Here is a 12341-nt window from a genome sequence, read left to right on the forward strand (position 1 = left end):
TTTACAAACTATAAGAGACTTACAGGGTCTAAAGTAGATGATGTCAGTATAGAATCTATGAAGAAAGCTGGGAAAGAGGCAGTAATAGAAAACAGTTGTAATAGAGACTTGACTGCAGCATTCGATGGTACCTAGCGTAAATGGGGATACACATCTCTTCATAATGTAGTATCTGCGTCCAGTATGTATACAGGGAAAGTTTTAGATGTAGCAGTAATATCTAAATATTGTAATTGTCCACAAAAAATAAAGGTACACATGAAAATAACTGCACAGCTAACTGACAGTTGTGGAGGAATAGAAGTGGCTGGTGTTGCTAGTATATTTCAAAGTTTTGTTGCTTGTGATAAAGGGTGATATGTGAATTACCTTGGTGACGGTGATTCTGAAAGTTTTCAACAACTGAAGCCTTATGGTGGTGATATTGTAGTGCAGAAATTTGAGTGTATTTGACACATACAGAAATGAATGGGATCAAGGCTACAGTGACAGTTTCATAAAAAAAAAAAAAGGGTCAGTGATAGTCAATGGTCAGATAGGAAGGGAATGTTAACTGACAGTGTAATTAATAAGTTACGGAACTATTATGGAATGGCTATTAGGCAAAACATATACAGTATTGCTGAAATGAAGAAGGCTGTTTGGGCTCTTTTTTCATACTTTTTTTAACTGATGGAAGTCTCTATCATTCTGTCCCAAAGGAGAAGACAGTTGGTATAAGTACAACAAGCTGATGAAGGGTACAATCATAAACAGTCTGCCTGACATTGTAATTGAGGTGATCAATTTTTTTTCAGATACTCAGCAGCATATGAACTGTTGTAAACGATTGTTCATGGAAAATCTCAAAACCCAAATGAAAGTGTAAACAGAGTTGTATGGTCGAGAATCACCATGACCCTATTTGTTGGAATACAAACACTTCAGTTTGGTGTGCATGATGCTGTTGTTACTATCAATGATGGCAATGTTATAAGGTGCAAGGTATTTCAGAATATGGGACTGATGATAGGTTTCAACATGGTACAAACAGTGCTTGCTTTAAACAAGGAACATCTTTGGGCTGCTGACAGGGCTGTAAATAGCCTAGAAATACAAGCCAGAGTAAACAGGAGGAGGATAAAGAGGAAGCTGGAGAAAGAGTTTGCAGAAGATGAAGAGAATCCATCCTACGGACCTGTAATGCACTAAAAAGGTAATCCAAACTTTGTCACTTGATTCCCACAAGTTTTATTTTTTGATACAAATTACATGTTTTCTCAGGATCTACCAAACCAATTTTCTTCAGCTTTTCAGGAAATGTTACACAGTCCCTTCTGCATAAGTTAACACAGCCTTTTTCCAGATACCTGTATATTGTTGAATTTATAAACAAAAAAAAAGGCACAAAAAGTAGTGAATTTTGATTACAATATAAAAAATTAAACGTAACAACTGAATTCAAATTTTTAAAAGGCCAAGTGTTAAGTTGTAGCCAATACTCCTATAAATAACCTGTAAAAATTTCAACTTCCTAGGTCAAATACTTTCTTAGAAAAAATTTAATTTATAAGCACAATTTTAACATTGGAAAGATAGGTCTTTCCGGAGCCCCTTGACATTGTCAATGATTTGCCTGTTGACAAAATATTTTTTTTCAGGAAATTCTCTCTAATTTTTACCACATACACGGGAGATTTCTGTGATGACTCCTGTAACTGTCATACCATGCAGATATACGAACTAACTGAACTGGGCCTTTGCCCAAGACTACACTAGGTACTAGTAATGAAGTATTACTCTTGTCATTATCAATGTCAGCTTTCAAACTGGAGCCGCACCTAGTACTTCAAGTAGTTTCCACAACTAAGCTTGGGGATCCCATTCTATCTATCAACTGAAAGTATTTGACTTCCAGCTCTCCCTATGGTAGCCTGATAAGCTGACAGAGAGACTGATAATGGAATAACAGAATTGTAAATTTTAAATAGCAAAGAGAGATCTGTCTTTAAGCATGTAACAAGTGAACCACAGGAGTAGCTCATACAGCTACGATTCATGAGTAGAGGCACCTGTTTTTCGCAAAGCGCGAAATCACGAAATTTTACATATTTTGTTGAAAACGTGAAACTATTTACTTTTAAGCCAAATCGCGAAATAATTGATGAAACTTTGCAAAATCTCATCATTTGAACTTAACTGCGGAAATTCAATTGGAGTTATGGCAATACAATCTGGATATCGATTGTACACCATTTTGATATATATAACATATCGAGTATTCCAAAGACATTCTACAACATTCTGGCGGTGTATTCAGTATTGCATGTGGGAAATCGTCGTGGATCGCTGGTGTATTGAGTGTGGTATTTTGTGTTTTGTTTTCGTGCTACAGATGATTAATATGGTAGTTCAGTTTTCGAACGAGAAAAGGAATTTTCGTCAGAAGGATTTTATGTTTTCGACAAAAGTAGGAAGATACTTATGTGCAAATACTGCAATGTGCGTATTGAGTGGCAGAGGAAGGACACGAGCCTGAAACACATTAATAACAGTTCTTCCCACAAGAAGAACAAGGAGAAGGCACTAACAACTACTAGTATAAAAAGACAAGCTACGCTCATGGAAGTCGCTGCAGCAGCAAAACAAGCGAAAAATGATCAAGAAGAATTCATTTTATCAACTACTCCAGCTTTCATTCAGGCTAACATCCCGATGGAAAAAGTTGATCATCCGAAGCCGAGAGAATGGATGAACAAATACATACCAGGTTTGTGTAAAGCTGTAGTGGAGGCTTTGTGGATCCCAGTCAGTAATGTTGATAGTGAGAGATCATTTTCTAGATACTGCAATATAATGTCTGACAGGAGAACAGCTCTGACTCCCAGTAATATGGAAGTCATGGTATCCTTGTCTTTCTCGGACTGACTTGTGTGTTGTGTACATAGACTAGGACAGGATAAATGTTTTCCAAAGTTTCATGATTTGGTATTTGTGTTTTAATAAGATTTATAATTTTTATGCTTTTTCAATTTATGTAAAATAAAATATTTTTCACTGCAAATGTGCCATAAATGTATTTCCTGTACCTTTTACTGCTGAAAAGTGGAAATAAAATTCAACGAAATTATTGGCAAAATGGAAAAAAAGAGTAGCGAAAAATATACCGAAATAACTTTTTAAAAATGGCGAAATCGGGCAAAAATTTTCACCACAAACAGGTGCCTCTATTCATGAGTGTCATATGGGAATTGGTGCCAATCAACTGAGAACTTGTCACAGTAGCCTTGTGCGATATGTTGCATAATAACTCTGACTGCATGCTATAATGAGCAGAAACTCTTATTGCTATATGAGGGAAATTTGAAGGTTTTGCGGTAGTAACACTTCTATAGAGGTGAAATGTTAGTTGACTATTAGCACCATTATTGGCCATGTACAGATTGAGTACATTGTCTTCATGGCAATTTCCACAATGCATTCAAATATAGACAGAAAAACTATGTGCTACACTAGAGGTCTATGGATGGACAAATTTAGTTTTAAATTTACAAAAAACCTGTTCTGCAATTACAAAATTTCATGTGTTGTCTAAGTACTCAAACAGAATAAGCAGAGTGTGGTTGGGTAACAAAGGTTTCAATCATGTTTCATCACACAAATACGGCAACTCTCCTGCTGAGACTTACATGCAACCATGTGAGAGCAAACTGTGCAGCTTTCCTCAACAGTGCCAATGATGGAAGTGTTGTCCCATGAGCAATGTCATGACGCAAGCCAACCAACCAGTCAGGAACATGCATTTTCCTTGCAGCCTGGTATAGTGTATCAGATGAAGATTTTGTAAGAACAGCAATTTGGTTCAAAAATCTGCAATACAAGAAGTAAAATGACAATTATTTTGAACATTCTGAAACCAGGGTGGCCACAAATTCCCCGATATTTCCCCGATTTCCAGACAAGTTTTACGATTTTTCCCTGACAAATTTTGAGTTCTCAAGAGTAAGTTACGACGTAAGTTGATAATCTGTCTTTGCAGCTCAGTACAAGAAACAATAGCGCAAACAAGGAAATATCTAAAAAAATTTGCCAAAAACCTGGCATTTTCTGATGTGAGCAAAAATCTAAATACTAAAATCTACACCTTTAGTAATGAACTGTTTTTAGATGGACGTTCAAATGGCTCTGAGCACTATGGAACTTAACTTCTGAGGTAATCAGTCCCCTAGTACTTAGAACTACTTAAACCTAACTAACCCAAGGACATCACCCACATCCATGCCCAAGGCAGGATTCGAACCTGCGGTAGCGCGGTTCCAGACTGTAGCGCCTAGGACCGCTCGGCCACCCCAGCCAGCTTTAGATGGAGGAAGCAACCCAAGTGGTATATGTGTCTCAGCAAGACCACTGACATTAATTTATTTCAATTAAATAAAACACATTTGGTAACTAAAATACCCATTTCCTTGGAGTCACAAGACGGATTTAAAATACCTTCACTGATTTCAGAAATAACCTCGAAAAAAAGTAGGCCTCTCGAATTATGTGTACAAGGTAGGGATGAATTGTGTAAACCAACACTGTTGGTGACCGCCAATATGCTGGTTTTACTATGTTCGTTATTGCCAGTTATTATCCTCTATTGTTTGCAGGTATTGTGCGATTTTTCTTTCGAGAAATATATGAGAACATAGTGTACGAACTGCCAGCAGCTGACATTTTCCTTCTTATTATCATCCATACTTTGTAACATATAAACTATTTTTGAAGTGCCAAAAAGTACTAGAACAAATATAAGTTAATAAAATGCCACACGGCACAATGTACTTGCTGTGAGACAGTCGTGATTCCTGAAATCCATCACTCGTGGCCTCTGGTCTGGTGAGGAGCACTGCAGTCCTGTGACCATGGATAAACCATGAAGATCTGCTGCATTATGTCAAACACAAACAGACCTTGCCTGCAGGCAGATCTGTGAGACTACATCCAACGAGCAAGGCCTGCACATTAGTGGGAAGCAAATGGCTTCAGATCGACACGCCCGATCCATTACAGATACCCACAGAAACGGCCTGCAGTTTTGGCCCATTGCGGAATTTCACAAGCCACAGACAGCATGTCAGTGAAATGAGACTGCAGTGATCAATGCATGCAAGAAATAACTTGTTCAAATATTCTGAGAATAAGTAATAATGAGGATAGGTAGCAACTCAGTGTAAAGATGATTGCTGAGCCACTTCCCTACTCCCTCATCACTACTTCTTCTTCTGTTCCTACCACTCCCCTCAGATTGCAATCAGTGCTGCCACTACTTCTTGTCACTAGCTGAGAAGCTGCTGATGAGAAGCACGAGGAGTGGTTTGTTTGGATTTAATTCTCAGAGGCTGTAGACGTGGTGGCCTTAGACAGTAGTCATGTGTGTATGAGTTATGTCTGAGTGATTATGTGAATGCATGTGTTTGCTCTTATTTTCTGACAAAAGCTCTGGCTGAAAATTTAGTTGTGAGAGGATGATTCTTTTCTACATGCCTTCTGTGGCTCAGCAATCATCTTTACACTGAGTTGCTCAGCTGCACCCAGCCAGCAACAATTCATGACACCTCAGTAAACAAACCAGTTCATCTACTGAGACAAAAATTTCCTTTATATTTCCATGATTTCCCTGAAGTGTTTGAAATTCCCTGATATTCCACGATTTCCAGAACCTGTGGCAACCCTGGAAGCATATGTGCAACTTGCCACTAACACACACTTTTTAAACAAATGAAAGAAATTATGCATGGCTGAAGCAGCTCTGTCAACAAACACCAAGAAAGATCAAACAGAAGAAAAACTGAGTAATTGCAAATTTTTGTACAGTAGTAGGAGAGAGTATCATGAACAACATACTAGAAATACCCATTGGTGGGGGTGTGAGCATTGGGCACTAAAGAGTGAGTGTGAGTGTGTGTGTGTGTGTGTGTGTGTGTGTGTGGGGGGGGGGGGGGGTAGGGGGGGGAGGGGGGGAGGGGGGGCGTTCAGTGTTGAAGAGGCAGAGATCAAAACTTGCCAGAAGGTCTTCAACAATTCTGCCCCAGTCAGTGGTTGCCGTACCACCCCACAGAAAGTTAATGGCGTTAAAATCTCCAGGGAGAAGGAAGGGACAAGAAGAGCGGCAAGCATAGGAGGCCAATCTGGGGGATGGGAGAGGGAGGTGGAGAGAGAAAGATTGCATACTATTACCACAGAGTCTAAATGGGTCCGAACAGCCATCGTTTATAGTGCAGTATGAAGACGAACACAGGAAAAAACAATGCCTGTCCGGGCCATCGTACAGGTGCTGGAGAAGAGGGTTTCTTCTCCGGCTGAGGAGGAGCAATTCAATGAGGGGAGGGAATGGAGGAGGAGGACGATATTAGTGTTTAACGTCCCGTCGACAACGACGTCATTAGAGACGGAGCGCAAGCTCGGGTGACGGAAGGATGGCGTAGGAAATCGGCCATGCCCTTTCAAAGGAACCATCCCGGCATTTGCCTGAAGCGATTTAGGGAAATCACGGAAAACCTAAATCAGGATGGCCGGAGACGGGATTGAACTGTCGTCCTCCCGAATTTGAGTCCAGTGTGCTAACCACTGCGCCACCTCGCTCGGTGGAGGGAATGGGAACCACCAGGGAGGAGGAGGAGAATGGGACAGGATGGAGGTAAGGAGTAAGGAGGAGGATAAAACACACAAGAAGCAAAGGCAGACATTAAAAATACCAGGTGGAGGCGGTTGAATTCCTGTTGGGCCTCAGAATAGCAAAGACAGCGGAGAGCTGTGAATCTCCGAATCTTCCATTCCTTTTCAGATAACGGGCAACCCAGCAAGAAAGGAGAACATGTGGTTGGTGGGTTTGAAAGAGGGGGAAAGGGACCAAACTATGAGGTCACCAGTCCCTTGTTCCGAAGGAAAAAATGCCACAAAGGTGAGAATAAGACAATGAGACCTACAACACAAAACAGAATGAAAGGAAAAACCAGAACAATGACTGAAGGGGAACAAACACTTAAATGGACAAAAGGGAACAAGAAAACCACAAAGACGCAAGAAACAGGTAGAAGAGGTTAAAACAAGAAAGCAGGTTACCATGGCTGGCTGGCCATGACAATAAAATGGAAAAGCAAGCCACTCTGGCACATTAAAACCTCCACCCTGAAACACTAGGCTGGAGGATACACAGGGACAAAGGGCATGTGCTAAAACTTAGAGCAAATGATAAAACTCATCCTCATGAATAAAACGTACAACTAAAGGTGCTGCTGAGGCACTGTCACCCAAAACCGAAGGTAGGATGCTGGCAAAGTTAAAAAGTCCACCACAGAGCAATTAAAAGTGGGCAGTCCAGCAAGAAATAGACGACTGTCATTTGTGGGCCCCAGCGACACCGAGGTGGGTCCTCGTGACAGAGGAGGTAACCATACGACAGCCACGTATGGCAACGCGGAGCCGACAGAGAACCACCGAGTCCCTGTGAGAGGTGCACATGGAGGTCTTCCACATGTTCGTAGTTCCCTTAAGGGCAAGCAGCTTGTTGTGCGTACTGAGGTTATGCCATTCTGTCTCCCAAAGCTGCAAAACCTTGCGGCGTAATACTGAACGCAGGTCAGTTTCAGAGAAGCCAATCACAATAAGCGGTTTCCACGTAGCCTGTTTGGCCAGCCTGTCAGCAAGTTTGTTGTCTGGGATTCCAATGTGACCTGGGGTCCAGACAAACACCACTGAATGACTGGACCGTTCCAGGGCATAGATGGACTCCTGGAGGGTCACTACAAAAGGATAACGATGGTAGCACTGATCAATAGCTTGTAGGCAGCTCAAGGAGTCAGTACACAGGAGAAATGACTCACCTGGGCATGAGCAGATGTGCTCCAGAGCACGAGATATGGCCACCAGCTCTGCAGTGAAAACACTGCAGCCATCTAGCAAGGACTGCTGTTCTATATGTCCTGCATGAACATAGGCAAAGCCAACATGACCATCAGCCATCGAGCCATTTATGTAAAACACTTCATGGCCCGGTACATGCTGAGAATCGAGAGGAAGTGACAGCAGAGTCACTGGGTTAACTGAGTCCTTAGGGCCACATGCAAAGTCCAGGCAGAGCTGCAGCCTAGGTGTTCGGATGACAGACTTGAGGGACACAAGATTATCAGTGGCAGAGTGCCGCAGGTGGAGGCCGCCCTGACATGGAGCCAGTAGGCCACCTGATTCCAGGACGCAACCCAACTGCCGACACCATCATACGTTCCAACAGCTTACAAACAACGTTGGTGAGGCTGATAGACCAATAGCTACCCACATCAGGTGGGTTTTTACTGGGTTTAAGCACCAGAATGATGGTGCTCTCCTTATTGTGATGGAAAGACACCATCGCACCAGATCCAATTGAAGATCAGGAGAAGTCACTTGCAGTCAGCAGAGAGATGTTTAATCATCTGACTGGCCCAGGAGATGTATCGGGGCAATGTGCAAGGGCACTGAGGAGCTCTCATTCTGTAAATGGGGTGTTATAGGGTTCAATGTGGCATGTAGTGAACAAGAGGACTTCCCTTTCCATCCGCCGTTTGAGGGAGCAAAAAACTGGGGGGGGGGGGGGGGGGGGGGAAATCTCCAACACAGAGGCTCAAGCAAAGTGTTCAGCAAAGTGCTCGGCAATCGGGTTTGGTCGGTACATAACTCACCATTTATGATAACATCGGAGACAGCTGTTGGGGCCTGGTACCCAAAAAGTAGTCTGATCTCCGTCCAGACTTGGGAAGGTGACCTATGACATCCAATGCCCATGTGCCCATGTGCCCATGTGCTCTCCATATCTCTCCCAACACTCCTGCTTCCGTCTTTTGATAACTTGGCGAACACGGGCACGGAGCTGCTTAAAGGCTATGAGGTGCTCCAGCGAAGGGTGCCTCTTATGCCACTGTAGAGCTCACCGACACTCCTCAATTGCCTTAGCAGCTTCCGGTGACAACCAAGGGACCGCCTTTCACCAGGGGCACCCTAAAGTGTAAGAGATTGCGTTTTCTGCGACAGTAACAATTGCTGTAGTCACCTGCTCAGCCATCGCATTGATGTTACCGTGTGGGGGAGAGTCAACAGTGATCGCAGAGGTGAAAGTTTCCCTGTCTGCCTTGTTTAAAGCCCACCTGGGCAGGCGTCCGTGGGCTTGACGCTGGAGCAGTGACAGGAAGATGGGGAATGGTCACTACCACACAGGTCGTCATGTGCTCTCCAGTGGATACATGGGAGAAGTCCTGGGCTGCAAAGTGATAAATCAATGGCCGAGCAACTATCACAAGCCACACTGAAATGTGTAGCAGCCCCAGTATTTAAGAGGCAGATGTCAAACTGAGACAGTAAAGTTTCAACATCCTGTGTCGTCCATATTCTGACAGCCACAGCTTCCAGAGAGGTTTGAAGGGTCACAGGTTCACTACAGACTGAGTTTAGGACATAAACGCAAACTCCACTTGACACACTATTATAGTCGCTACAGTTCCTCCAATATCCCTTATAGCCACGAAGGGCGGGGCCCGCATTGCCGGGAATCAGATTTCCTGGAGGGCAAGCCACCAACTTATTGCCCGAGCAGTCTATATCCATTGTGTCTGTGGGTCCGGCAAGATCTAGGTCCTCAGCAAACGCCAGAATCTCCACCTTATCTCCACACGCAGAGATGGTAGGTGCGGGTTCCACTGCAATTTCCTTGGTCTTAGGGGTTTTCTTTTTGGATTTCTCTCACTGCTCCTTGAGTTTCCCTGGCTGGGAGGACTTCACCGTTACAGTCTCTGGGACTGAGGATAATCATGAAACTCTACAACCAGCTCCTTTTGGGCACTTCAGCCACTAGCAGGCGTCATCTTTCCTACTAGCAGAAACCTGGGAATGGAGTGACCTTCCTGGTGAGAGGAGCTGAAGGAGGACATTTGCACTGCTATATGGGAGAAGATAAACACACTTTCAGTTTACCTTAGAGAGCAGTCTGTAATCAGCAGAGAAATGCCTTTCTGTAACTTACTTCCTCAACAGACCAATTGTTTTATACATTATCCTGCAATAAGTGCAGACTTTGTTTGATACATTAAGTGTATCTTTGATTGGCTGCTGGCTACCGAAAGGTGACCAAACTTTAATTTGATTACAGAACTGGGATAAAATCTCTGCAAAGCAACCTGTTCCTGCTGTACTCTGCAATGAAACACTGATTAATGCATTGTGACTGGTGCACTATGCTGTCCCTGATATGCTGCTGTCACTTAAGTCACCCTTCGGTGTATCACTGTGGTTATCAGTGTAGTGCAAAGCAATTTTGGACATAATCTCTCCAAAATTTGACATGAAAGTTTTTAATTCTCTATCTTGTCATACAACAGACATTTGTTGCAACATTAGAGAAATAAATACTGTCCATTAAAGGATAACTAAGACTATGCCTCAGACTACCGTGATATGTTTTATGAGCACGGATCTCACCTGGAATCTCAGTAAGCATGGTACATGCCATCAGTCATTTTAATCAGAAGACTGATGATGAGTTTGTGATGCTCAATAGCTAGGGTATCAATGTCTTCGCAGAATATGAATTAATCAGACAGAGAAAGTACTTTTTTCATCGTAAGTGATCTTCTTGGGACAATGGCCCATAGACACAAATTACACACTTGAAATATTGTATGGCAATGTCAACAAAGATTGTGTTGACACTGCAAACTCAAGCCAGCCATGAATATGTCACCCTACAAGGAGTGTGTATGAGGGCACGTAAACAGTACAACCTAACAAATGAAGCATTCCACTACAAACTGATGAAAGAATATAACAAACAAACACATCGTAATCAGAAAAATGGATAACATATGTCAACTTTGCAACGCAAAAAAATAGAGTAGAGGAACACCAGGATTCTGTTGCATGAATGGAAAAATTTGATTACCACCACTGGAAGCACCTCCACAGGAATTTTACATTACACGACTGTGGAAACTCCAGAATCAAAACACTTTCTTCAAAATGTAAAAGTGTACAATGCCTCCTTCCAAATGATTTCCTTCAGTGCCACTTTGGTCAACACTAATAGAGATGAAATTGATGATGTTTTTTCCATCCAAGTACAAACTTATCACAACATCGGATCATTACCACCACTATCCAACGAAGACCATAAATTTCTACAAGTACATTTCATCAGAAATGAAGAAGCAGAAATTGGTCAATGATGCACAAATATCAGCATACTGAGACGAGAATTATTCCAAGATGTACAGAGGATCTTACACAAATACAATCAACTGATTCACACATTCAAAACTGCACTAGACAATGATTTCTGACAATTATAAAGTTATAAGTCAAGTCAACAAAAGACCACATGTAGAACACAAACATTGATTTAATGCACCTCAGATAGACAACGTCGTCATTTTAACTGTGAACAATGAAAACACAAGCTGTGACAGAATCGTACAATGAAGAAGAGAAGGATTACAAAGCATTACAGAGGCACCGTTCATACGATGCCCTCCAATGTCAATTAGTATTTCTGTGTAGAGAGGACATATCATTAATGCGAGACAAATCCAACCGAAACAGGGGTAGAAACAAACAAGACCCTACCAAGGCATTCTATGTTTACCACTTTATGACCAGAGACAATGAAACATACAATCACATTCTCAACACTCACTGTTTATTCCAACAATTCTTGGTAGATATGTACGCAAAAACAGAAGCAGAACAGATGCTTTACATAAGATTGAATCAGAAGAAACTACACACAGAAGAATACATCCACATTTGAGACTCAATCATAAATGACAAACATAGGAACAATGGTAATCTTACTTTCATCATACATAGGACATCCGAGACATGTGCACTAAAACATTCAAGATGCCATGACCTACATAAGAAATTATGGACAACCTGACCTCTTCATAACATTCACATGCAACTCGTCGTGGCCAGAAATCAAATAACAACTAAGATACAACAAGCCACCATGCATTGACACGATATAACAGCCTGAGTTTTCCAACAAAAACAAATGAGATTTATGAAAGTCATCACAAAATACAACATCTTTGGATCCATTAGGTGCCGAATGTAACCAACAGTATGTCACAAACCAGGACTGCCTCATTCACACAGTCTCCTATGGCTACACAACAGAATTCAACCCACAATATAACAAGATCAAGAAAAGCTGAATTTCCCAATCCACAAGAAGATTTGGAACTGTAAGACATAGTGAAAAACATGTTCACAGACCATGCTGGCCATTAACCCCACTTCACCATGTATAAGTAATGGAAAATGTCGGAAAAATATTCAAAACCATACTTGGA

At 42.0% G+C, this 12341-nt stretch overlaps 1 protein-coding gene across 1 annotated transcript in view; it reads right to left on the minus strand.

The window, feature by feature from the left end:
* Positions 1–12341, minus strand: part of LOC126482145 (uncharacterized) — a 111913-nt gene that overhangs the window by 55800 nt on the left and 43772 nt on the right. Inside the window, exon 4 of the mRNA XM_050106125.1 lies at positions 3669–3849. Within this exon, the coding sequence (XP_049962082.1) occupies positions 3669–3849 (181 nt within the window). The remainder of the gene's footprint in view (positions 1–3668; positions 3850–12341) is intronic.

The sequence above is a fragment of the Schistocerca serialis genome, chromosome 1 (genome assembly GCF_023864345.2).
Source record: "Schistocerca serialis cubense isolate TAMUIC-IGC-003099 chromosome 1, iqSchSeri2.2, whole genome shotgun sequence".
Classification (NCBI taxonomy): Eukaryota; Metazoa; Arthropoda; class Insecta; order Orthoptera; family Acrididae; genus Schistocerca; species Schistocerca serialis.